At 42.4% G+C, this 27,771-nt stretch overlaps 2 protein-coding genes across 5 annotated transcripts in view; one reads left to right on the top strand and one right to left on the bottom strand.

The window, feature by feature from the left end:
• Positions 1–11,821, bottom strand: part of SMG6 (SMG6 nonsense mediated mRNA decay factor) — a 205,440-nt gene extending 193,619 nt beyond the window's left edge. The window contains exons 1-6 of one of the 4 annotated variants that reach the window (XM_058560085.1): positions 11,667–11,821; positions 7,839–9,576; positions 7,097–7,289; positions 6,486–6,596; positions 3,105–3,211; positions 2,769–2,847 (exon numbers count right to left, since the gene is read on the bottom strand). In XM_058560085.1, coding sequence (XP_058416068.1) covers positions 2,769–2,847; positions 3,105–3,211; positions 6,486–6,596; positions 7,097–7,289; positions 7,839–9,576; positions 11,667–11,754 — 2,316 coding nt within the window. In that variant the 5' untranslated portion in view covers positions 11,755–11,821. The other 3 variants (XM_058560084.1, XM_058560087.1, XM_058560086.1) reach the window with 3 other exon arrangements.
• SRR (serine racemase) lies at positions 11,775–27,721 on the top strand. The gene is made up of 9 exons (XM_058560103.1): positions 11,775–12,054; positions 21,624–21,717; positions 22,234–22,405; positions 24,208–24,334; positions 24,531–24,634; positions 25,846–25,965; positions 26,347–26,421; positions 26,915–27,124; positions 27,468–27,721. Exons 2-9 carry the CDS (start codon positions 21,698–21,700, stop codon positions 27,681–27,683), a joined length of 1,044 nt encoding a protein of 347 aa, XP_058416086.1. The 5' UTR covers positions 11,775–12,054; positions 21,624–21,697; the 3' UTR covers positions 27,684–27,721.
• Positions 27,722–27,771: the final 50 nt, after the last annotated feature.

The raw sequence follows: 27,771 nt of genomic DNA, 5'->3' as shown, positions 1-27,771 counted from the left end.
ATTGCAAATTGAAATGAGATATCACTACACACCTATTAGAATGACCACAATCCAGAACACTGACAACACCAAATGCTGATGAGGAAACACAATAGGAACTCTCATCCATTACTGGTAGGAATGCAAAATGGTACAGCCACTTTGGAAGAAACCGACAGTTTCTTCCAAAACTAGATATACTCTTACTATACAATCCAGTAATCACATTCCTTGGTATTTACCCAAATGGGTTGAAAACACGTCCACACAAAAACCTGCATGAAAACGTTTACAGCATTTTTATTCATAATTGCCAAAACTTGGAAGCAACCAAGATGTCCTTCAATAGGGGAATGGATAAACAAACTGTGCTACAACCACACAATGGAATATTATGCAACAATAAAAAGAAAAGAGCTACCAAGCCACAAAAATAACCCTAAACGTATACTGCTAATTGAAAGAAGCCAATCTGAAAACTACTACGTACTATATGGTTCAAACCACATGACATTCTGGAAAAGGCGAAACTATAGAGACAGTAAAAACATCAGTTATACAATAAAAAAATATATTGGGGCCGGCCCAGTGGCATGCTGGTGAAGTTCGCTCACTCCGCTTCAGTGGCCCAGGGTTCACAGGTTCGGATCCCAGGCACGGATTTACACACCGCTCATCAAGCCATGTTGTGGCGGCATACCATATACAAAATAGAGGAGGATGGGCATAGATGTTAGCTCAGGGCTAATCTTCCTCAGCAAAAAGAAGACGACTAGCAAGGGATGTTAGCTCAGGGCTGATCTTCCTCGCCAAAAAAAAAAAAAATATATATATATATATATATGTATATATACGTTATTGCTAGAGGTTTGGGGGAGGGAGGAGGGATGAACAGTGGAGTGTGGAGCACAGGGTATTTTTAGGGCAGTGAAACTATTCTGTGTGACACTATAATGGTGGATACATGTCACTATACATTTGTGCAAACCCACTGAATGTACGACAGTAAAGGTGAACCCCAATGTAAACTACGGACTTTAGTTAATAGGAAGAGGGAGTAATGGGTATGAGGTTTCTTTCCAGGGTGATGAAAATGTCTTGGAACTAGATAGAGCTGATGGTTACACAATATTGTTAATGTACTAAATGCCACTGAATTGTACAAATAACTAATGGTTAATTTTATGTTATGAAGAGGAGATAAGAAATGAGAAAAAAGGAAAAACAGAAGATGGATAAGAAGAGAGAAAAATAAAGCCACAAAGAGGGGTGAAAAAAATCTCAAACACACATCACAGGGCCGGCCCCATGGCTTAGCGGTTAAGTGCGGCGCTCTGCTACTGGCAGCCCGAGTTCGGATCCTGGGCACACACCGACGCACCGCTTCTCTGGCCATGTTGAGGCCGTGTCCCACATACAGCAACTAAGAAGGATGTACAACTATGACATACAACTATCTACCGGGGCTTTGGGGAAAAAAAAAAAAAGGAGGAGGACTGGCAATAGATGTTAGCTCAGAGCCAGTCTTCCTCAGCAAAAAGAGGAGGATTAGCATGGATGTTAGCTCAGGACTGATCTTCCTCACAAAAAAAAAAAAAAAACACATCACAAAGAGAATAGGACAGAAGTAAAAAGCAAAGAGAGAGATTCAACAGATTCTGAAGGAAGTATATCAGTAAACCACATTACTTAATCAATAATTTCAATACATAATTATTAGGAATTTTTTTGAATCTTTTGTGGAATAAAAATATTAATTCAAACATTGTTTATTTGGGCAATGAATTTTATGGCATTAAGAAAATTCTCCCTGAGGGCCAGCCCCGTGGCGTAGTGGTTAAGTGCATGCATTCCGCTGCTGGCAGCCCGGGTTCGGATCCCGGGCACACACCGACACACCGCTTGTCAGCCCATGCTGTGGTCCCACGTAAAGTGGAGGAAGATGGGCATGGATGTTAGCCCAGGGCCAGTCTTCCTCAGCAAAAAGAAGAGGATTGGCAGATGTTAGTTCAGGGCTAATCTTCCTCAGCAAAAAGAGGAAGACTAGCAAGGGATGTTAGCTCAGGGCTGATCTTCCTCACAAAAAAAAACCAAAAAACAAAAAAAAACTCCCTGCTAATGAGCATGTTAGTTGCTTCTTATATTTAAATCTTTGTTACCTACCATTGGCCCCCACCCTTCCCCCTTCATTTCAGCTTCTTCACTAAGGGCTCTGTCAGCTCCCAAGGCTTTCTGTTAGAATCACATTTAGAGGAGTTTGGTAAGATCTAGAAAGGTACAATTTGGAACTTACTGTGCTTCTGCTAAGGAAGCTCCTTAGGTGAAAAGCTAAGAGGAATAAGGGAATGATCTGGGGAAAAGAAGCACATATCTGAGTACTTAGAGCTGGCTTAGGACTTTAACGGGGAGAGGTAAAGGAAGCCTTATTTTCCTTCTGGAAATGAGTAAGTTAGTCCAACAGAAGAGGAAAGGGAAGCAAGACAAGATTCAGAGCAGAAGCCTTGGTCAAAAACAAACAATGGTGTTTGGCTGGAGTATGAGCACTCCTCTAGGAACTTAAGTACAGCGGCAAGTGGATGAAGTACAGATTCAACTGAAGTGAGGGATCCCTGAAAACTTACCTCTGAAAGTAACAGTAACAAAAGGAGTTTGAGGATGGGAGGCAGAAGGAGATGTTCTTTGGGTTACAGTGTTCAGATGAAATCTAGCTCTAGGAGCTGACGCCATCAAAACCCATATTTCTAAGATTCCGCATGCAAGGCACTTTCCCTGTCCACAGGATTTCTTACCGTATACACTGCCAGCAGAGCCAACTGGTTATAGGGGCGCCCATTCTTGGGAGCAATGTGCTGGGCCTTCAGGTACCAACTGGAATAGAAAACAGTAAAAAAATGCTAGCTCCGTATCAACGTTTTCGCAATTCATCACCTGATAGCCTTTCTACTTAAGACGTAAACTGGAGTGTTAAAACGTAACCCTGGAGTGGTAAAGCAAGACTACAGGGACCAACAGCGACACCTGTAGGACATTCCGTACAGGAGGCAGCTCACGTAGCCCACTGCTCTTAATAGGGCTTAGCTTAAAGCCACACAGTGAAGAGAAGCCATAACAATAGGCAAAAGTACCTGCGTGCTTTCCCGTAGTTTGCTGTATCATTGGCTTGCTCCCGATACCTAGCAATATCTCCTTGGCAAATCATACATCGTTGGGCACTGATCAAAGCATATTTTACCTTCAGGAAAAACAATCAGTTAGTAGCATACCCAAGAAACTCTAACTTCAATCCCAAAGGACGGGGATGGGGTCATAATGACAGGGCAGCTTTAATAAGGTACTAGTAGTCCTCAACACTCAAAAAGTAAAAAGTTTTCAGCCTAACCTTGAAAGGCAAAAAACAGCCAACAATGTGATGCAAAACTTACTGAGAAAAAGTGGCAGAAGCGAGAAGGGGTCATTCTTATGTCAAGTCCCAGGCAAATGGAAGAAAACACTCTGAAACTACGAGTCAGGAGATCTGAGTCTCTCTGCTATAGTTGTGTGATCTCAAATAGGTCTCTGGGACTCTTTGGGACTCAGTTTCTTCATCTGAATGTAAAAATACCTAGTCTATAGGCTAACTGCAGGGAATAAGTGTAAAAATACTTTACAAATTACAAAGTGATATATAAATATTAAGACAATTGTTTACTCTGTTCTTTGTCTGCCATCATTACAGTCTTCCTCTCCTCAAATTGTTACTATCACTGCACTATAATACTGCATTATGTTCCCTTTGCAAAACAATAATTCCCTAAATCAATAATAGTGCCAGAGACTGTGCAGTACTACTATATATATGTTTTCTCACTGATGGGCTTGGCATCGGTCACTCTGTGAGAAAACAACAGAGGAGACCCTTAACTATCCCAAGACATGTGCCCAACCAAAAAATCTCCCTAAGGCACATCACTTCATAACACATAATTCCACTCCATCCCACACATAAGAAATTACCATGTCACTGAATAAAGAACACAGTTTCATGGAGATGTAGACACTGACCCCTCAAGGAAGGCTCATTCACTAGCTAAATAACTAGCTACTGCACATCAGCTTCCTAGCACTTAATTCAAATGTGTGCCTCAGCAAAGTTATAGTTATATATTACTATGTCATATACCTTCAGAGTCCTGATTATTCCACACATTCTCTCTATGAATGAATGCCAAGTATTCAGTCAGTATTGAAGTGATAAAGCACCAAGAAAACTGGTTATGTTTCGCAGCCATTTTGCCATCTTCATGAGGGCAAAAAAAAAAAGTCAAATTCTGTCAAAGGCTCTCCACTATCCTCAGAATGAAGTCCTAGATGACCCAGCCTCTGCTCGCCTCTTCTGCACCATTTCCCCCTCACTCTCCGTGCCTCAGTGAGACTAGACTTTCCTCTGTTCCCCTACACACCACACTCTTTCCCACTTCAGGACCTTCACATATATTGTTCCCTCTCCCTCGAACGTTGTAGTTCTTGAATCCTCACCTACACCTTCACCTGGCTAACGTCTCAGGTCTTCAGCCTCTGCTTAATTGTGACTTCCCTCAGTCTTCTATGATCTTCCAAGCCCCTTTACAGTATACCTCCACACATCCTTTGAAGAGTCATTGCATCTGCAATTACTAATCCAAAATCTGCACTCACCCCTAATCAAACTCTAAACTCTGAGAGCTGGGATGATGGCTTCTTGTTCCACACTGAATTGTGTGTGCTTAGAATGACACCTGGCATGTAGGAGGGACTCAATAAATACTTGTTGATTAGTAATAGAGCTTTTGCATAGCAATTCATCAGAAGGAGCAAAAAGGCAAAAGGAACTCTATGCTCCATAAATCACACTCCTTTCTATAACGAATCTTTAACCTCTTCCTTTCGCCTGGCCCCTTCCTCTCAACATATAAATATGCTCAAGTCTCTCCCTGCTTAAAAACAAACTTCTCTTGACATTACATTCTCTTTTAACTACTGTCTTCCCTTCTTGTCTTCACAGCCAAGATTCTTAAAAGCAAGGTCCATGTTACTCTCTCAGTATATCTACTGCTCTACTCATTCACTACAATCTGGCTTCCACCCTCTCCAACTAAAATAACTCAGGATAAGGTCATCCAATCCAATGGACACTTTTTAGTAATCTTAACATTTAATAATTCTATAGCATTTGACAATTTTACTCACCACTACCTTGAAAATGATCCCCTGCTCTCTGGCCAGCCTTCCCAGCACCCCAACTCTGCTTCAACCACCACCTATACACTGATGACTCTTAAATCTATATCACCCGCCCAGCTCTTTCTCCTGAACTCTAGATAGATCAGAATATTCATTTGTTCATTTTCAAGTTCCTCCACCTAAGCATATCCAAAACTGAACTAACCTATTCCTTTCCAGTCACTCTCCTAGGCCACAAACTAGGAGATGATCTAGACTCCTCCAATCTCATCAACCACATCAAATCAGCCAGCAAATCAATTCTACTTCCCTTATGTCTTTCTAATCTGTCTCTTCTTTTCTACCTCCACTACCTCTACCTTAATTCAGGCCCACAATCTGACTCTCCTACCTCCACTCTTGCCCAAACTCATCCATTTGCCTGAGGGACTCATTCTAAGAACAAATCTGCTATCCATTTGCTGAAAATCAACCAATGGCTCTTCACTGCTTTCAGAATAGAACCCAAACTCTTCAGGTAGCATATAAGAGTTTATGAGCTATCCGTTCCTACTTCATTAGCTTTACCTCCTACAACAGCCCAACTCCACATTACAGACACCAGCACACTGAACTTGTTGCACTTTTCCAACAAGGCCTGGTTATCTCTCTTGCTGTGCCCTGTATCAAAAGTGCCCCTTCCACTCTTAGTCATGTTTTAAGACTCACCTTGACTCTGAGAAGCCTTCCTTCACCCCATCAGTCTAAATCAGATCTACTTCGGGGCCAGCCCTCTGGCTTAGCAGTTAAGTGCACGTGCCCCGCTACTGGCGGCCCGAGGTTCAGATCCCGGGCACGCACCGACACACTGCTTCTCCGGCCATGCTGAGGCCTCATCCCACATACAGCAACTAGAAGGATGTGTAACTATGACATACAACTATCTACTGGGGCTTTGGGGGAAAAAAAAACGAGAAGGGTTGGCAATAGATGTTAGCTCAGAGCCGGTCTTCCTCAGCAAAAAGAGGAGGATTAGCATGGATGTTAGCTCAGGGCTGATCTTCCTCACAAAAAAATAAATAAATAAAACTGTTTAAAAAATTTTTTTAAAAGTCACATCTACTTCTCTCTATGCCCCTTTAACACTCTTTATATACCATCAGCATGGTACTTATGACATTACATTATAATTGTTGTTTTAATCAGTCTGTTCCCCCACTGGACTATTCTCTTTCATTCTTGTATCCTCAACAACCAGCACAGTACCTAATACATAACTAACACTAGATAAATGAATGAATGAATTTAAGATAAAGAAGTTAGCTTACTGTCTTGCGTAATGGCTTGCTGCGAATGGCAAGACCGTCCATGTAGTCCTCCAGTTTGAACTTGTAAGTAACCTGCAGCTTCTGAAGCAAACTATCAAAGAAGTCACTACCCTATAAAGAGAAAAAATAAGAAACAGCTGAAATCAGCCTGTTCTGATCCAACCTACCCACCAGAAATGGGGGCAAGTGACCCTTTCACAGTTCTGCTAATGCTCAGGCACCCAATGTAAAAGGAGGCATATACTGTATTTAGTGGCCACCAACTAAGCACAAGACAAATTCATAGCATAAGCCTCTCCATGGTTTTAAAGATATGAACACGAATGAACGAACATACACACACTGGCTCTCTCCCTCTTCTTCCCCTCTCCCTTCTCCCTCCTCCAGGCCAAGATATTCAGAAAGCTAAGAAGCTCGAGACTAACTCCAACTGCCAGTAAGTTATGGTCCCAAGGAAGCAAGAGGGGTAGGATAGGCCTAAATCTAAGAAAAGAATATACAGTTTTTTGTCAATGTTCTGTTTTCAAACATAGTATTTCAGGTGGTAAAAACCCAGCACAACTACAGGATGCTGAAGCCTTTATCCTGAAGACAAAAAGATGATGGTTTACCTCATCCAACAGCTCCAAAAGTCTGTTCCGAAACAGTTCTGGGTTCTCAACATTCGGATCCTTGAGAAGCTGCCTGAACTTCTCAATCACCTGATAGAAAGCATTCTTCCACAGGATCTGATCCACATTCTGATTATCAGAGAACTCAATATCTAATAGAATACAGCGCTCATATAGCTGCAGCAGTTCAGCTCTGGAATAAAATACATGCAACTTCTAGCTCCAAATACACCACAGGAAAGGCTAGACCCAAGATTTGAGCTTCCAGCAAATTAAACACCTTCCTTGGCAGGAAATTCAAAATGCCACCAGGTATCGTACTCACTCTAGTTTCCATTCTGCACAGCAGAATGTCATTCTAAAGACGGTTATGTCTAGGAAAGTAGTTTTTCCCCATATGCCTCCACCTAAATTTAACAGCTGAAATAAGATCTTCACCACAAGTTATATGTTGTTCATTTCTTGGCATTCTGGAAAGTCTTTCCTTTTCCATTTCCAGATTCCATGCTCTCTTAAAGATAACTTTTTTTTCTTAAAGTGGGAAGCATAATCATTTCTAAGACTAGAAACAAAATTTTCTGTTTTTTTTTTTTCCAACTGCCCCTCCCTTATAAAAATCAATGTGAAAGAGAGATAACACCCAATGGCTTGCCTAAAAGATTTCTACCTTCCTCAGCCATAGGAGCCTATACACCTCCAGTTTATCTCCATTTCCCTGTAGCCAGGATGGAACACACCATACCTGAGCTGAGCCATCTTCTCCAGGCCCTCAGGACTGACGCGATCCCTGGAAAGCAAGTTGCTGAGCTGCAGTTCCTGGTTGTCAGCCACCCGGAGAAGCCTATGTAGCTCCTGTTGCTGCATGTTCCTCATGTGCTGCTCCATCTCCTCAGGACTCATGGTGCTGGCAGGGAGAGGACTACAAACATACTGTCCTGATGGAGTCGGGTAGCCTGGGTAGTAAGGCCCTGGGTACACACCATTCGTAGGGCCCACGGGGTACTGCAGAGGGCTATAGCCGGTATAAGGATACTGGGAGGCAGGGCCTGGTGTCCTGGGGTAATAATAGGGGTTGTCAGAGTTTTGAAACTTATAGTAAGATGCTTGGGCCTGGCGTGAGTCACCCCAAGATGTTGGGCTGACTTCATCATCAGTGTCCAAGAAATGTAGCTGGGGTGTCTGGTTTTTTAGAGCAGGTTTCTGATCAGGATTGTTTGGGTCCCACAATCGTCGAGTGGTGCCTCCTCGGCCCCAACTCCGAGATCCCTTACTACCAGATCCAAATAAAAGCCGAGGTCCCAAAGGTGTAGACTCTGGAGAACTGGCTGAATTGACAGATAGGGTGGTATGGGCAGGCAGAATCAGAATGCCACGGCCGCGACCCCGAAGTTCTTGTTTCAGGTTTTTGGACTCCTGCTTCTCACAGCCTTTGCCCCCACTGCTCAAGCCTTTGTCAGGCTTTATCCTATCCACATCCTCCCTGGCTGACCTCAGCATGCAAGAATCTTTGTGCATGGTTTCTGCATCAAAAGTAACACGAAGAGTGCCTCGATTTTCTTTACCACTGCTTTTCTGCTCTCCCTCTCCACGGCCAGACCAGCTTCTATCTAAATGTTTTTTCCTTTCTGAGCACCTCCTGGGCCCATCAGGCTCATCAATTCTGTCCTCATCTAAGGAGTCAGTTGAGGACATAGATACTTGCTTCTTCAGTCGTGGCCTCTCCTTGGTTCGATCTTGGCGGCGGCGGCGACATCCATTATCAGTCAGGCCAGCCCCCTCAGCACTGTTGTTGCTACCAGCTGAGCTGGTACTGCAAGTGCGGTAGCGGTTCCTTCGTTTGTCTGAGCGAGAGTAGCGCTTGGCAGAACCTGACTTCCCTTGCGCTGGGTCATCACTGACTTTCTTCATCCCCTCCCCTTTATCAACCCTCTTTCCTTTTTCTCCCTTTGCAGCCCTTAGTCTGTCACCATTTAGGCTCTTTTCTGCCTCATCTTTGTCTGGTTTATTCAAAACCTCCTCTTTCACATTTCCCCTAGACTCATCTTCCTCTACTCTCAATTGTTCTACCTGGTTGAGGATTTCTTCCTCATCCACCCGGCTAGATTCTTTGGTAACAGTGTGCAAACGCCTTCCAGGCTGATAGATCTGCATATCAGGTTTCTTTGTTCTCTTGATAATTCTTAGACTTCGATCCTCTTGTCCAGCAGTCCTTGGAAAGGATTCCTGTGCCTGAATATTTTCTGGGTCTAAAGGACCATTGTGCTGTTGGTTGTGCAGTTCTTTACAGACATCTTTAGTGAGCTGTGTACCACTTCCAACAGCAGAAGAATCTCTGTCATTAACAATTTCATCCTTAAATTGATCATTCCCAGAGGGTTCCTTGATTTTAGGTTTGTTCCTTAGTCGAGAAAGGCCAGGTTTATAGATTTCCAGATCTGGACGCCTGTTATCTTTGCGCTGCCTGGGCTCCTTCATATTTTCTGTGATGTTGAAGAAAGTGTTGAGGAGGAAAGGGTGGAAGGAAAGAATAAAGGAGGAGCGAAGAAAAAAAAACTGTCATTCTGGTAAACTAACAAAAGTTAAGAATTACACATCAAAATGCTAATATTGGTAGACAAGGAAAAAAATTTTGCAGAAGCAGAAATTCTACTAGGTTTACAGTACTTGTTCAGCAACTGGCAAAGGTAAGAACTTAACTGTGTTGGAGCTACCTACTCTTGGGTTAGGGAAACAGGGAAAAAAAATCATACTCTCTTGTGTTACCCAAGTCATATTCAGATACTCAAGACCCCAAACTACCTTATCATTTTCAGAATAAAAGATCTTTAATCGTTTCAGCACTAGACTGTTCTGTGCTAAAGAGCCCTTGGATCCATCTTAACTTTTCCTTCTTCTGCCTCTAACGTTTTTCCAGGGTGGCTAAGTCCTTTTAATATACTAGCAGGGAAGAAAAATAAAGGAGAAAAAGAGCAGTATGCATAACAATCCACGGTTCTGCACATCTCTGGAGAAAAAATTTGCAACTCCAGTCTCTGAACTTGGCCAGGACAATCTTCTTTAGGATACCAATTACCCAATCACACACCTCCTGTTGAAGCAAACAGGAACCAATTCCTTTCACATTCTTCAACTCCACTCATGCTCACCAACTCTCTAAGAGCAGCCAGCAGAGTCATTCCAAGGAAAACTTCTCTGACTATCATCATTAGAATACTGAGACGAACTGCTATTATGATGATGGACTATGAGAAGGAAAAAGTTCCATAAGTGAGCTTTCCCTGGAAGACGATGGAAGTATTGTGACATGCTGTCAAAATACCAAGGACTGGGGCACTCAAGAATAAGAGCACAGGACTTCGAGAACCACTCTCCAGGCTCCGTGTACTTACTGAGTGACAGATAGGCAAGTATCTATTTTTTATATCTGTTACCTTTATCTATTAAGGGGAGAGACTACTCACAAATAGCCATTAAACATTTCAGTGGGAAACTGACAGGAATTAGTGAGATTATAGAGTACTCAAAATGGAAAGCTATATAAAATCCGAGTATTTTTCTGTAAACACCAATGCAAACAAGCCCCTAACAAGGATCATATGCTCCAGCATTTACACCCATGAGTGTAACAAAACAGAAACAAAAACAACCCTTAAGTTTAAGATGCCACTTCAATATTTTCCGAAGTTTGAAAAACTACTTCAAGTATGAACAGCTCAACCTCAGCAGCCTTTGTAACTTAGGTGAAGGGGACAGAGGGAGAAGAGCTGCTACTACTTTCCAGAGCAGAGAGAAAACAACCTGAAAAATCCAATTCGACTGACGAAAACCAATTACACAGACTTGGGCCACAAGCCTGCAGAAGCATAGCTACCATTCTACACAACTCCACAGCCTAACGAAGGAGAGATGAGACACCAGAATCTTCCTTGGAGCTTTCCTGGTGTGGCTGGAGACTTCAACTTGCAAGTTGAGCACTCTCTCTGATAAAAACTGCTCCCACACATGCCAAGGCCAAACGAGGGTAGAGTCAGCCCTCTAAAGTCCTGGATCCCTCCAGAGGTGCAGCCTTCAGAAGCCTGCCTTGGGGAAAAAAAGTTCAGCAAGGAAGTCCCAAGCTGTTAAATCTTTCTCCTCAATTTCCCCAGTTCCTTCTCTCCAACGCTAAGGAGACGACGGGGCAGGCCTGAGAACGATTCCTCTGGGAACGATACACACCGGGGGCCTCCACCAGACCCCAGCGCCCACTCCTTTCCGCGTCTCCCGAAGGCTGGGAATCCACGGGCTGGTCTGAGAGGGCTAAGGCAACAGGGAACAGTCACCTTCGTTGGCAGAAACGGGGGAGAAGCAGGAACTCAGGCTGAGCTCTCGGGGCCAAAAGCTGACTGAGCCCGACCCCACACCCGCCCTCGGGTTGGGAGAGAGGCGAGGGGACCGCCCTCGGCCCCCGCCCCCACTGTTGGGGGAAGGGGCGGGGGCTCCGGAGCGCAGCGGACCGAGCGGGGAGGAGGCAGAGGAGGAGAGGGAGGCGGGGCGGGCAGGCCCGGCCCAGGAGCTGGGCGGCGCGACTCACCTCTGCTCCCGGCCTGCGGAGCCAGAGTGGCCAGGATACCCCGCAGCTCCGACGCGGAGATCCGGACACGCTCCAACCCCTCCGCCATCTTCGCGACTGCTGCTACAGCTGCAGGTTCTCCGCCACCGCCGCGCGCAGCCAGGAAACCACGACGGACGGGCAACGCGCGCGCTCGCCCACCTCCCACCCTTTTCCCCGCCCCCTCCCGTCCTCCTCCCCAAACGACGGTGGCCGCACTGGGAGGAACAGCGCTGAACGCACGTTCGGCCGCTTGAGAGGGGAAGAGCCGGAGCGCGAGCCCGCTCGGGGGAGGCGGGCGCCGCGCGTGCGCAGAGGTGTGGTCGGGAAGGTGAGCTGAGGCTGGAGTTGGAGGCGCGGCGCGTGTGAGGTGAGGTGAGGCTAGGCCGAGCCAGGCCAGGCGAGGCTGGCGTTCGCGTCGGTGGCTGCTGTTGCTGCTGTGGTGGCCATCGAGGACACTGGTGCTGGTCTGGGGCTCGGTTGACGGAGACCCCCACAGTCCGGCCTCCTCCAGTCACCTTAGGCCAAGGTTTCCCGCCGCAGACCGGGACTAGTGCCCCAGGCTTTTACTTTGGGACCTTGAAGATCTTGTCAGAGTAGTTATTATTATCCCCATTTTTTTTTTTTAAATGAGGAACCTGAATCCCAGAGAACCGTAGTAAATTGCCCAGGGTGACACGGTTGTTAAGTACCAGAGTATCAAAGTCTTTTCTTTTATGGCAGACTACATCTCCACGCCTCCTGACGTTTAAAAAAGAAATCCAGTATAATTGGCTCTTGCTGAGGGAAGGAGTTGTGTGGAAGTAAATCAGGAGGTATTATAAGTCGATTTGGAGATTTCTGTATCACTGTAGATTCTTGGAAAAATTACTTGACTTCCCTGGATCTCAGGTTGATTTTTTTTTTTCCATCTTTACAATGTAACTGGATCAGAAGACTGGTACTTTAACTTCTTGTTCGTGAGCCCCCTTTCAGAACTGTGGTGAAACTCCCTCCCCCAAGGCTATTTCCCTCCTCCTCTTGCTCCTTCCCAATCCCACACAGTCTTTTGGACCTCTACACCATCAAAGAATAATTAAGAATTATTCCTCAGACTGGACCTAAAAGCTTTGAACAATCTCTGACAGAACTCATGCAGTTTCTCTTATGTGACAGACACTTCGCCACCAGAAGGTTAAGCAGATGGAGGAAGTCAATAGATGCGTGAAAAGATTCAGTGGTTCAAAAGAAGGGGAGTAATTTGAGTGGTCAGAGCAAATGACAATCTTTAAAACAGATGTGAAAGAAGTAGGAAGAAATGTTAAAAACTAATTCGTTTTCACATTGAAATTGGAGAGGACGTTGCATTAATTTTTTTTTAAAAAGATGGAAAAATAATCTGAAGAAAACTTGGCTTATAGAGGAAAAACGGGATTGCCAACTTATTGCGACAGCGTCAGTGAACTGCAGATGAGATTCGCCAAAAGTTAACCCAGCTCAAAAAAAATTTATCAGAACTCAGAGGGAAAATATACTAGATAAAAACTATGAGAGATAACAATAGAAGACATGGAGAATGGATCCAGAGAACTAATAATCAAATACGAGTTCCAGAAAGTGATAACAGAACTTACTGAGGAGGAGCAATAATCAAAAAAATAATAGAAGAAAATTTACTAAGTTGATCGAAAAATTTGAATTTAAGGCTTAAATTCAACCCTCAGTTTTAAAGCGTTCATGAAATACCAGGTAAAAATAAATGAAAAGAGAGCCATATTTAGACTTTGTATCACAATGAAAGCTTCTGAGTTTAAAGAATTAAAATATGTTGACGTGGAACAGTCTTCAAGATGTATTGTTAATTTTTTTTTTAAAAAGCCAGTTGCAGGGGCCGGCCCCATGGCTTGGCGGTTGAGGGTGTGCGCTCTGCTACTGGCGGCCTGAGTTCGGATCCCGGGCGCACACCAACGCGCTGCTTGTCCAGCCATGCTGAGGTGGCGTGCCACGTACAGCAGCTGGAAGGATGTGCAACTATGACATGCAACTGTCTGCTGGGACTTTGGGGGAAAAAAAAAAGGAGGAGGATTGGCAATAGATGTTGGCTCAGGGCAGGTCTTCCTCAGCAAAAAGAGGATTGGCATGGATGTTAGCTCAGGGCTGATCTTCCTCACAAAAAAATAAAAATAAAAAAATAAAAAGCAAGTTGCAGAATAATATATAGAGTATGGTTCTATCTAAGTGCAGCAAAACCATTTATTGCATATGTAAATTTCTATATAAATACATAAAAAAGGTGTGGAAGAATACATACCAAACTTTTTAAAGTGATTATCTTTGTGAAAAAGAGATCTTTTTTTTTTTTGTGGTGAGGAAGATTGGCCGTAAACTAACATCTGTGCCGATTTTCCTCCATTTTCTATGTGGGATGCTGCCACAGCATGGCCTGATGAGCAGTGTGTAGGTCTGTGCCCAGGATCCAAACCCGTGAACCCTGGGCCACTGAAGTGGAGCACATGAACTCAACCATTATGCCACCAGGCTGGCCCCCCCAGAAAGAGAAGATTTAATGGTAGAGAGTGAAAAGTCTTTGTATTTCTGCAATGTTTTAAATTCTTACAGTAGGGATTTGGTCACATTATGTGAGTAATCCAAAAAACAAGCAAATTTGGATAATGGGAGAGGGAGGAATTCAATTTCTAAAAACAAAATTTGTACAGGTCACAGCTGCTGAGCACAAAGTAGTAAAACTAGAAATGAATAACCACATATTAAACAAAAGATTCTATGGGCCGGCCCCGTGGCTTAGCGGTTAAGTGCGCAGGCTCCGCTGCTGGCCGCCCGGGTTCGAATCCAGGTGCACACGGACGCAGCGCTTCTCCGGCCATGCTGAGGCTGCATCCCACATACAGCAACTAGAAGGATGTGCAGCTATGACATACAACTACCTACTGGGGCTTTGGGGGAAAAAAAATTAATAAAATTATTAAAAAAATAAAAAATTCTAACTACTTGGAGGTTTTTTTAAAACATCAATTTTAAGTAACTCATGGCTCAAAAAAGTAAACAAACCTGAGATTGTGGATTCTTTAGAAATTAAGGTTAATGAAGGGGCCAGCCTGGTGGCGCAAGCGGTTAAATGTGTGCGCTCCGCTGCGGTGGCCGGGGGTTCCCCGGTTTGGATCCCTGGCGTGCACCGATGCACTGCTTGTCAAGCCATGCTGTGGCGGCGTCCCATATAAAGTGGAGGAAGATAGGCACAGATGTTAGCCCAGGGCCAGTCTTCCTCAGCAAAAAGAGGAGGATTGGCAGATGTTAGCTCAGGGCTGATCTTCCTCACACACACACACAAAAAAGACTAATGAAGATATTGCATAACAAAACCTATGATGTATCATTAAAGCAATACTCAGAGGAAAATTTGTACCCTTAAGTGCTTTTATCATTAATTTTAAAAGAATGACGATTAATACGCTAAGCATTCAGCAGGGTAGAAAATGAAAATGGAAGGAAGAAATAAAGATAAAATCAGAAATTAATAAAAGCAAAGGAACAGTACTTGATAAATAAATTGAAGAGCTCATTCTTCAGAAATAAAATAGACACATTTCTGGCAAAAGTAAGAAAACAAACCCAAATAAGAAAAAAAATCCTCTTGGATGTCTCATAAATAATTGGAACTTAGCTCAGCAAATCTCTGAATTTCCCCTAAAGTATTTTTTTCTTTGCCAGTCTTATTTCTCAATAAATATACCGCCATCGGGGCCGGCCTGGTGGCGCAAGCAGTTAAGTGCATGCGCTCCGCTGCAGTGGCCTGGGGTTCGCCAGTTCAGATCCCGGGCACGCACGGACGCACTGCTTGGCAAGCCATGCTGTGGTGGCGTCCCATATAAAGTAGAGGAAGACAGGCACAGATGTTAGCCCAGGGCCAGTCTTCCTCAGCAAAAAAAGAGGAGGACTGGCAGATGTTAGCACAGGGCTGATTGCCTTGCAAAAAAAAAAAAAAAAAAAAAAAAATATATATATATATATATATATATATATATATATATATATATATATATACCACCATCTAAGTCAAAAGCCAAGAGTTATCCTTGATGCCTCCATGTCCCTCACTCCCCACATTCAATCCAATATCAGGATATGTCTCTTCTGTCTCAGTAGTGGGCGTCAATGGAATTCATCACCTCAATATTCTCCTCTTCCTTTTCTCTTGAAAACTCCCCTTCACTCTCACTCAGAAGTCCTTTCTCTCTTCTTTTTTTCTTCTTTCCTCCCTCAATCCCTCTGTTTGCTCCTGTTTTTCCCTCAGGTGCAGAGATTTGAGGCACTCATACTATCTGGTGCACATTATCATCAACAAGACTGTTCTGATTTTTTTTCCCTTCATTCCAATTCCCACTCATGTTCCTTCCTCCCTCCCTTAGGTAGCCACTCTAATATGTTTGATATATGTCCTTGGATATAGGTGTATCTTTGAATAGTATATAGTATTGTTTTATGCATGTGTGTGTTTTAATGTACATAACTGATGCCATGTTATAGAAATCTTTCTGGGGGCCAACCCCATGGCGTAGCAGTTAAGTGCGCGTACTCCCCTGCTGGCGGCCAGGGTTCGGATCCCAGGTGCGCACCAATGCACCTCCTGTCAGGCCATGCTGTGGCAGCGTCCCATATGGAGGAAGATGGACACAGATGTTAGCCCAGGGCCAGTCTTCCTCAGCAAAAAAGAGGAGGATTGGCACGGATGTTAGCTCAGGGCTGATCTTCCTTACAAAAAAAAAAAAATCATTCTGTTTATTTTTCATATATCTGTGACTATTTCTGACTGTTGCATAGTATTTGTCTTAAATGACCACACTCTCTTGGCCATTGGTCCTTGGCCCAGATGGTCCAATCAGTCCTTACCCAGAATTTTTTAACTAAACTAAGAAAGAAAGAAAATCCCTCTCCAGTGTGGAAGCCATAAAATGGGAAAAACACAGGAGCTGTCAGCAGCCACATGTCCTACTATGTGGAATCAGCTGGTCTGCAATGAAAAAGAGTGAAGCCAACGTGCAGAAAGCAGCAGAGGTGAGAAACAATGAGAGAATCCTGGAAAATCTCAAATCTCTGATTCCAGTTGTTCCTGAAGTTCCATATTCCTGCCCTTCCCATGGTTCAATTCTTCCTTGGATTCTATGAGCCAGTAAATCTCATCACCTCCATCTTGTGCCTAAGCCAGTTCAAATAGGTGTTCTATTACTGGCAACCAAGGGACCTAACTAATTATAATCTCCAAAATGTATCTCTTTTGTGTTTGTGTGTGTTTTTTTTAATTGTAGTAAAATACACATAACATGAAATATACTTTCATAACCATTTTTAAGTGTACAGTTCAGTAGTGTTAAATACATTCACACTGCTGTACAACCGATCTCATCTTACAAAACTGAAACTATACCCATTAAACAACACCTTCCCATTCCCTCCTCCCCTCAGGCTCTGACAACCACCATCTATTTTCCTTCTGAATTAGGCTACTACAGGTACCTCACATAAGTGTAATCATACAGTATTTTTCTTTTTGTGACTGGCTTATTTCACTTAGCATAATATCCCCAGATTCATCCATGTTGTAGCATGTGTCAGAATTTCCTTCCTAAAGAGACTGAATTAAATTCCATTGTATGGGGCCGGCCCCGTGGCTTAGCGGTTAAGTGCGCATGCTCCGCTACTTGTGGCCCGGGGTTCGGATCCCAGGTGCACACCGAGGCACCGCTTCTCCAGCCATGCTGAGGCTGCGTCCCACATACAGCAACTAGAAGGATGTGCAACTATGACATACAACTATCTTCTGGGGCTTTGGGGAAAAAAAAAAGGAGGAGGATTTGCAATAGATGTTAGCTCAGAGCCGGTCTTCCTCAGCAAAAAGAGGAAGATTAGCATGTAGCCCAGGGCTGATCTTCCTCACCAAAAAAAAAAAAAAAAATTCCATTGTATGTATATACCACATTTTGTTTATCCACGTGTGAATGGATACATGGGTTGCTTCCACCTTTTGGCTATTGTGAATAATGCTGCTATGAAGGATATACAAATGTATCTTTGAGACCCTCTTTGAATTCTTTTGGGTATATACCCAGAAGTGGAATTGCTGGATCATATGGTAATTTTAAGTGTAATTTTTTTAGGAACTACCATACTGTTTTCCATAGCAGTTGTACCATTTTACATTTCCACCAACACTGTACAATGGCTCCAGTGTCTCCATTCCTTGCCAACTGTTATTTTCTGTTTTTTGGGTTTTTTTGTTTGTTTGTTTGTTTTTGTGTGTGAGGAAGATCAGCCCTGAGCTAACATCCGATGCCAATCCTCCTCTTTTTGCTGAGGAAGATTGGCCCTGGGCTAATATCCGTGCCCATCTTCCTCCACTTTACATGGGACACTGCCATAGCATGGCTTGACAAGTGGTGCATCGGTGCGTACCTGGGATCCGAACCTGCGAGCCCCGGGCTGCCGAAGCAGAGCGTGTGCAGCTTAACCGCTGCCCCACTGGGCTGGCCCGTTTTTCTGGTTTTTTTAATAGTAGCCATCCTAATAGGTGTAAGGTGGTATCTCATTGTAGTTTTGATTTGCATGTCCCTAATTAGTGATGTTGAGCATCTTTGCATGTGCTTGTTGGCCATTTGTATTTCTTCTTTGGAGAAATATCTATTTAAGTCCTTTGCCTTTTTTTTTTTTTTTTTTTTTGAGGTGGATCGGCCCTGAGCTAACATCTGCCAATCCTCCTCTTTTTGCTGAGGAAGACTGGCCCTGGGCTAACATCCGTGCCCATCTTCCTCCATTGTATATGGGACGCTGCCACAGCATGGCTTGCCAAGAGATGCGTTGGTGCACACCCGGGATCCCAACCGGCAAACCCCGGGCCGCCGCAGCGGAGCGCGCACTCTTAACGGCTTGCACCACTGGGCCAGCCCTGTCCTTTGCCTATTTTTTAATCAGGTTTGTTTTCCCAAAATGTATCTTAATTTTATTTATTTATTTATTTTTCCCCCAAAGCCCCAGTAGGTAGTTCTATGTCATAGCTGCACATCCTTCTAGTTGCTGTATGTGGGACGCGGCCTCAGCATGGCCAGAGAAGCAGTGGGTCAGTGCTCGCTGGGGATCCGAACCCGGGCCGCCAGCAGCGGAGCACGCGCACTCCACCGCTAAGCCACGGGGCCGGCCCTAAAAATGTATCTTGAATGATTATTTTTTTCTACCACCATTTTCGCCATCCAAGCCCCTGTTGTCTTTCATGTGGACAATTGTAGTACTTCTTAGCTGGATTCCCTAATTCCACTCATCTCTTTCCTTTTCATTTTACTACAATGTAACCGGAGTGATCTTCTGAAAATATTAATTCTAATATGTCACTTACCTGCTCAGAATTCTCTAATGGTATTCCATTGCTCTTAAGAAAAAAATCCATGAGTCATGGTCCCTTATGATCTAGACTATGCCAACTTCACTTTCCTTACCTCTTATTATACTCCCCTTTGATTACTATTTTCAGATACATTAGCCTTCTTTTAGTTCCTGGAATATGCCAAGCTCTTCCTCCTTAAAGCCTTCACACATATTATTCCCTGTACCTGAAACACTCCCCACCCCCTGCTCTGCTCATTTATCTTATGGGTCATAATTTAAATTTCACTTCCCCATAGAAGGCCTTAACCTCCTTCCCTGATCTAAGTGAGGCCCCCCGTTATAGTATCCTGTCATAACACACTTCCTTAATTTCACCTATCAATATTTATAAATACATATTTATTTTTGGGTTATTTATTACACATCTCTCCGCTATATTGTCAACTTTATGAGAGGGACAAGTCTATTTTTCCAACACTATATCCCCAGGCCAAACAGAATCTGACACTTAGAAGGTGCTCAATATTTGTTGATTGAATGAATAAATGATGAATGAATACCATAGATACGAAGAATACTTAGAAATCTTAATATGTACAACTTTATACTAATAAATTTGAAATTTTAAATTAGGTGATTTTGCCAAAAAATATTAATTATTGAAATTAATTCAGATTTATGTGGCACTGAAAAACATAGCAGAGGTATATTTATAAGATAAACACAAATTATCTTTATTTGCAGGTAGCATGATTGTTTGGAGAATGAACTATGAAACTATTAGATCTAACAAGATAATCCAGTAAAGTATCCTATTACATGATAAATATACAAAAATTATTAGCTTTCATTACATCATCAGTAAGCAATTTAAAAATCCCATGAAAAAAATACCTTATCTCAAAAGCAATGAAAATATATTGTACTTAGGCATAAATTTAATTAGATCTATACAGGACACAAACTATGAAAACTTGACTGGGAAACCTAAAACAAAAAGACTCTACTAAATTGAAAGACACCCATGTTCATGGATGGGAAGACTCAATATTTTTAAATGTCAATTATGCCCCCAGTTCATTTGTACATTTTACAATGGAATTTCTGGCGACCTTGATAAAGGATTTCTGAAGTTAATGTGGAAGAATTGATGTGTGAGAAAAGCCAATAAATTTTAGAAAAGGTAATCAAGGAAGAATGTATTAATACAATGAACAACTGGAAAAGGAATTGGCAGTCTGATCAATGGAACAAAATGTGAAGTCCAGAAAAGCCCTAAGCGTTAATAGAAATTTAATATTTGATAAACATGGCATTTCAGAAGAAAAAGATGATTCAGTCAGTAAATGGTTTGCTAAAGATTCACAAAAGAAGTTGGCCAATAAATATATAGAAAAAGTGTACAAGCACTAGTAATTAAATGTAAATTCAAACTACTAGACATATTTCGTTGAAGTGACAGATAAAAATGATGCAGCAAGGGTAAAGGAAAATGGGCATTCCTTAGGGTAAAGAAAAATGGGCATTCCTTAGAAACTGCTTTTGGCAGTGTATACTGATATAATCTACAACTCTTCTAGAGATCAGTTTGGCTGTGGGTATCAAATGTCTTAGAAGTGTGCCTTTTGATGCAAAATGCCTTTTGGAGGAATCTACCCAAAGCATGTATGGAGATACACAAAGAACTTACAACAATGCTGTTGATTACATCATTCTTTATTATGGCTCCCCCCCACCAAAAAAGAAAATCTAAATGTTCAACACTGGAGTTATGTAAAACTATGGTATTTTTAAAAAGAAGTACTATTAAGCCATTTTAAAAGTTGGATAATATCTATTGATAAGCAAAGATTCATAGATATTTATAATATTGTCTGAAAAAAGCAAGTTATGAAACCTATCAAAAAAGTTTGGTCTGCATATATATGTGGGCCTGTAAAGATATAACACCAGAGCTTAGATAGCAATTGTCCTTGGGGAGGAAACATTAAATTCTGTTTTTCTGTTGAACATGCGTTACTTTTGTTAATAAGGAAAAATAATGAGAAACTTCATGTTTATTTTTTTTTTAGTTTTTTGTGAGGAAGATCAGCCCTGAGCTAACATCTGCCAATCCTCCTCTTTTTTTGCTGAGGAAGACTGGCCCTGGGCTAACATCCGTGCCCATCTTCCTCCACTTTATATGGGATGCCGCCACAGCATGGCTTGACAAGCAGTGCGTGGGGCAAGAACTGGCGAACCCCAGGCCGCCACAGTGGAGCACGTGCACTTAACCGCTTGCGCCACCGGGCCGGCCCCAAGAAACTTCATGTTTAAATGCTACAATAAAAAGTGAAAAATGGAAGCATAATGCAGTTATTGAAAATTATAATTACAAAAACTTTGAAGAAACTGAGCCAAATGGAGTAAGAATAAACAAAACGTTTGCTTTGATTTTAACTGTCATAGAATGTATGTATACTGAAAAAACAGAGGGAAATATAGAAAATGAACATAATTTACTAAAATGATAGGATTGAAGGCAATTTTTTCTCCTTGTTAAATAATTTTTAAAATAAAAATTTCTAGATTTTTGAATCCAGTTCATTCAAGCTTCACAACAATGATGAAAAGGTAGAGACCAGTGGTAGTGCCGCCAAGAGATGGATGGTATGAGTGACAGGTGAGCTTTAAACCTTCCGTAATCACCACCAGTTACTTCCTATAAAGCTTCACCAGAGAAAAATTTGTATTTACTAAGAAACTCAGCTTCAAGACAAGTTCCCTTCTCTGCACAGATTCTGGAGTCCCAATAATGGAGACAGTTCCCACATTAACACCACAAGCCCCAGGTCTATTTTCCTGTGTTATGCATTTTCCTTTTTTTAAAGATTTTATTTTTTTAGAGCAGTTTAAGGTTCACAGCAAAATTGATGGGAAGGTACAGAGATTTCCCATATGCCCCCTGCCCCAATACATGCATAGCCTTCTCCATTATCATCATCCCCCACCAGAGTGGTACATTTGTCACAACTGAACCTACATTGACACATCATTACCACTCAAAGGCCATAGTTTACATTATGGTTTACTCTTGGTGTTATACATTCTATGGGTCTGTTATGCATTTTCAAAATCTTTTCATTAAACACATTGTCTCAGGCTTTGCCTTGACCCACTTCTTATTCCTGGGTTTCAGAACCATGTGTGCTCAGTACTGCATCTCCTTTGCTGATGTTGAAAAAGCTCATATCAACATTCGAGATTTTATCCACCTCACACCAATGCTAACAAGCTCCATTTTGAATCAAGTAACAGGGCGCAATCTTTTCTTCAAATGTGAACACTTCCAGAAAACTGGATCTTTTAAGGTAACAATGCCTTTTGATAGTGTATCATGTATCTTTTCAAACCCCTTTCACATACAAATTTATTTGATCTTCCTGACCGCCCAGTGGGGTAGGTAGATTAATGTCTTTTTATAGCTGAAGAAGGAGTTGTAGAAATTTTCCTTTGATCAAGTCCTGGTTACTTCGCATTCTGGTGTTGACGAGCCCCTTTTACACAATCTCAAAATTCCTTATAATTAGAGTGATCATATAATTTACTGTCCAAACTAGGACATGTTTGAGAATAAAAGGGGGAATGTTTAATGATTAAACTGAGACAATAGACATCAACCTGGACTGTTGCAAGGCAAAATGAGCGAGTGTGATCACCCTGTATATAACAAAATTTAAGCATTCACTTTGTGTCAACTTGCTATTCATTGATAACTTATTATGAATATAAAAGATCTAAACCAAGCTAAACCCTCATATAATAAGATCTTTTTCTACAAAATATGTCAGTGCCTTGCCTATGCATAGACTTTTCTGTGCATTGATTCATTACCAGAATTTTCTGACCATTAGTTGAGCTTTAAGATCCTTCCAGGTAAAAATCTGAAAGCTGCACTTTGTACTGTGCCAGATAGGCATTAGTACCTAAGTGACAGGGCCGGCCCCGTGGCTTAGCGGTTAAGTGTGCACACTCTGCTACTGGAGGCCTGGGTTCGGATCCTGGGCGCACACCGACGCACCGCTTCTCCGGCCATGGTGAGGCCGCGTCCCACATACAGCAACTAAGAAGGATGTGCAACTATGACATACAACTATCTACTGGGGTTTTGGGGGAAAAGAAAAAAGGAGGAGGATTGGCAATAGATGTTAGCTCAGAGCCGGTCTTCCTCAGCAAAAAGAGGATTGGCATGGATGTTAGCTTAGGGCTGATCTTCCTCACACACACACAAAAAGTACCTAAGTGATAGCTTTAGGACTTCAAGAATCTACCTTTTCCCCAACCTATTAACTGAGAGCTTTTATATTTAAAAAACAAAACAAAACAAAAAACCCCATTCTCTTTTGCCCTTTGCTTCTGCCATGGTTTATTCTTCATTCATCACACATCAAGCATTTATTTTCACTAACTACACTAGGCATATATACAGTAGGCCTTGCCCTATTATCCACACTTGCAGGGGAAAACAAGCTGGTCAACAAATAGGTTGATGAGAAGTGTCATAAGAGAGTTATAAACTGCCTTGGAAGAACAGAGAATAAAGTGCCTAATTTTGCCTGGTAGATCAAGGAAATTGAAGCAGGTGATGTTTGACCCAAGTTTTACAGGGTGAGTGCTTTTAGCCAGATCAGGGAGTGGGGGAAAAGAACTACAGGTAGAGGTACCAGCATGCTCAGCAGTACAGTAGTGTGAGCTAACCTGGTAAGAGGGAATCCAGAAGCAATTTAGGATGGCTACAACAATAATAGAGGCAGTAAATGTGTTTCAGAAAGGCTGTAACTTGTAGGAAATTTGTACTTTTCTTACAAAAATAGGCAGTCAATGAAAAAGGTAACATTTGTTATTAAGAGATCACTTTCATAATCTAGCGGAAATATTAGATGAGAATGATCCTTGAAAGAGGATCAATTGAAGTTTGATATTACACAAGTTGAGAAATGAAGCCTCATCAAGGTAGTGGCAAAGACACATATGAGATATTTAGGAGTAGAATCAATAAGATTTAGTGATGGACTGGATGTGCAGTGTTAGGAAGAGAAAATCTAGAAAAGCTGTTTGGTTTTTTGAAAAGAAACCTTTTAATCAAATACATGAATTCATCCCTCTTTTCCAGATTCGTGGTGCCCTTAATGCAATCAAAAGCTTGATTCCTGCCACTTCAGAAGAGAAGCCCAAAGCTGTTGTTACTCACAGCAGTGGAAACCATGGCCAGGCTCTCGCCTATGCTGCCAAATTGGAAGGTGCTTGATTAATTTCTCAGGGTACCGGGTAGGATCATCAGAGAGGCATGGAAAAGCATCCTTACTTTCAGTGAGATTGGTCATAGCTGTGGGAAGTAAATTCTCCAGTCCGTATCTGATTACAAGCAAACTGAACAGAATTTTCTATCGTCACTTCTCCTGATTCGTACTAACTAAACCTGTTTCCGCCTCCCAGGGATTCCTGCTTATATTGTGGTGCCCCAAACAGCTCCCAACTGTAAAAAACTGGCAATACAAGCCTATGGAGCCTCTATAGTGTACAGTGAACAGAGTGATGAGGTAAGGAAGAGAGCAATGTTCAGTACCTTAACAGCTTTCACTGTCAAATTGAACTTCTCTTCCTACTTTATTGCCTGCTCCTTCTCCGTCTCCTTTGTTGTTTCCTCTTCATCTCTAAACGTTAGCATGCCCAACCTTTCCGTTAGCTACGCACACTCAGATGATCTCATTAGTCTGTATAAAATATCACCTACACTCTAACTCCAAGCCTGACCCTTGTTCTTAACCCAAATTTGTATATCCTAGGCTACCTGATATTTCCAGTTGGATGTCTTAATAGGTATCTCAAACTCACTATGTCTAAAACCAAACTCCTGATCTTACTCCCACAATACTGTTCCTCTTCCAGTCTTCCCCATCTCAGTGAATGGCAACTTTTATCCTCCTAGCTACCCAACAAAATGTTGGAGTCATCTTTGATAATTCTCTTACACCCCACCTCCAAATCTTAGTCCTACTTTCAAAATATTTCTATAATCCAACTACTTCTAACAGCCTCTACCACTACCACCCTAATCCAAACCAACATCAGTTCTCACCTAGATTCAGCAGCCTCCTAACTGGTCTCTCTGCTTCCACTCTTGCCCCACTAGTCTGTTTTCAAAAAAGCAACCAGAGCAGAGCCATCCATTAAGTTAGAACTTGTCTCTCATCAGCTCAAAATCCTCCAATGGTTTCCCATCTCATACACAATGGAAACCAAAGTTCTTACAATCATCTAAGGCCTGGATGAACTGGCCCATTCCTATCTTTCTGACTCCATCTCCCACTATTACTTTCCCCCAAACACTCCAAGCCAACCACACTAACTTGGCAGTTTCTGAAAGAGGCCAAGCACTCTTACTTCATAGTCTTTGCACTTGCTATTACTCTTTATCCCTGAAATATTCTGGAGATCCACAGGACTTGTTCAAATCTATTAAAATACCACTTTACCAGAGGTCCTTCCTAAGCACCCTATATATAAAATAAATTCATTTTTCTCCATAGCACTTAGACATACCATATATTTACTTACATCCCACTCCTCCCCACCATATTAGAACATAACTCCCTTGAGCACAGGGACTGTTTAGTTCAGTTATATCCTAAGTGCCTGAACAAAGTCTGAAAAAAGTAGATGGTCAATAAAGTGTTAAATGATTGACTCTAACTTGTTGGGAACTCTATTAAATACAAATCAAGTAAGCTAAATTAATGCACTCTTTCAGTCCAGACAAAATGTTACAAAAAGAATTATGGAAGAAACAGAAGGCATCATGGTACATCCCAACCAGGAGCCTGCAGTGATAGCTGGGCAAGGGACAATTGCCATCGAAGTGCTGAACCAGGTAAAAGCCTAGTCTTGTTTAGCTACTGGTAAAGCTGATGTTTCGCTGTAGAATCAATTATTTTATATGTACATATAAAACTGGTTATTTACTTTTTTTTTTTGGTGAGGAAGATTGAGCTAACATCTGTAGCCAATCCTCTTTTTGCCGAGGAAGATTGGCCCTGGGCTAACATCCGTGCCCATCTTCCTCTACGTTATACATGGGATGCTGCCACAGCATGGCTTGGTAAGCAGTGTGTAGGTCCACGCCTGGGATCTGAACCTGCGAACCCTAGGCTGCCGAAGCAGAGCGCATGAACTTAACCACTACGCCACCAGGCCAGCTCCTAAAACTGGTTATTAACAGACCTAATTATACTTTATATTCTTTTCACTCAAGGTTCCCTTAGTAGATGCACTGGTGGTACCTGTAGGAGGAGGAGGAATGGTTGCTGGAATAGCAATTACAGTCAAGGTAAGAAACAGCTTCTGGAGGACTCTGCACTTCAGGCATAGAGTATTTTATTTTACATCATAGTACATTGTGGATACTTGCTCAACATTCCCCCCAAATTGCCATTCATTCCCATCATCCCTTGGCACTTGAGCTGGACGGTCCTTCTCTGCCTCACTACCCTTTTCTTAATCCATGACAACTTTACAGCACAAAAGCAGTTACAACGAGTGGCACGCTCACAGCCCTCGCCCTGAATTCCATCTCACCAACCTACTATCCAAGTACAGAGCTACTCTTTTCCCCAGTTACCAGGACAACCAGATGTGATCTAGGCAACTGAAAGCCAGTAAAGGCATACAATTTAAAGTGCCTGAAGGTCATATTTTCATTATATCTATCAAAGGGAAGGCTTTTACTTGGGCAATGTGTTACCTGTACCACCTATTTTACTGCAGGCATGCAGGCAAAATGCTGTGGCTAGTTGTAAGATGTCTAATATTCCTCTTCCCAGGCTCTGAGACCTAGTGTGAAGGTATATGCTGCTGAACCCTTGAATGCAGATGACTGCTACCAGTCCAAACTGAAAGGGGAACTGACCCCCAATCCCTATCCTCCAGAAACCATAGCAGATGGTGTCAAAACCAGCATTGGCTTAAACACCTGGCCTATTATAAGGGACCTCGTGGATGATGTCTTCACTGTCACAGAGGATGAAATTAAGGTAAGGCTCCAACGGGAAAGGAAATAACAAAAGAACAGAGCAACTTCTTAGGCAAAAGAAACTTCTGCTGTTAGTAGCAACTCACCCACTGGGGACTTGACTAGATGACTTTATGACATGTGGCAGGGTGCCCTAGATGTATTAAGACAACCCTCTTGACAGTAGAAGCAGAATTAGGATAAAAAAAAGCCCTGCCCTTCATTGGCAAGCACATACATATAGCAATTAAGAAAATTCAGGCTGAGTGTATATCCTCATCTGGTCTTTAATTATAAAGGCCAACCAACTAGGCTCTTTCCCCTTCTCCCATTTCACTAAGTCTTACTTCCTTCTGTACCAACAGTATGCAACCCAGCTGGTATGGGAGAGGATGAAACTGCTTATTGAACCTACAGCTGGTGTTGGAGTGGCTGCTGTGCTGTCTCAGCATTTTCAAACAGTTTCCCCAGAAGTAAAGAACATTTGTATTGTGCTTAGTGGTGGAAATGTAGACATAACCTCCCTAACTTGGGTGAAGCAGGCTGCAAGGCCAGCTCCTTATCAATCTGTTTCTGTTTAATTTATGCAAAATGAAGAGATGGGATTCAGTGTCTCTAGACAATTGGAAATTTTGTTTCCTAGTCACTGTCAACCTCCGATCTCCCCCT

Source organism: Diceros bicornis, chromosome 18 (genome assembly GCF_020826845.1).
Source record: "Diceros bicornis minor isolate mBicDic1 chromosome 18, mDicBic1.mat.cur, whole genome shotgun sequence".
Taxonomy (NCBI): Eukaryota; Metazoa; Chordata; class Mammalia; order Perissodactyla; family Rhinocerotidae; genus Diceros; species Diceros bicornis.
This window is presented reverse-complemented; position numbering and strand designations above follow the sequence as displayed.

Coding starts and splice junctions, on each gene's coding strand:
- SRR (XM_058560103.1), top strand. CDS start 21,698: ATGGATGGTATGAGTGACAG. Junction 21,718..22,233: donor ATGGATGGTATGAGTGACAG/GTGAGCTTTAAA, acceptor CCTGGGTTTCAG/AACCATGTGTGCTCAGTACT. Junction 24,635..25,845: donor ACAGTGAACAGAGTGATGAG/GTAAGGAAGAGA, acceptor GCACTCTTTCAG/TCCAGACAAAATGTTACAAA.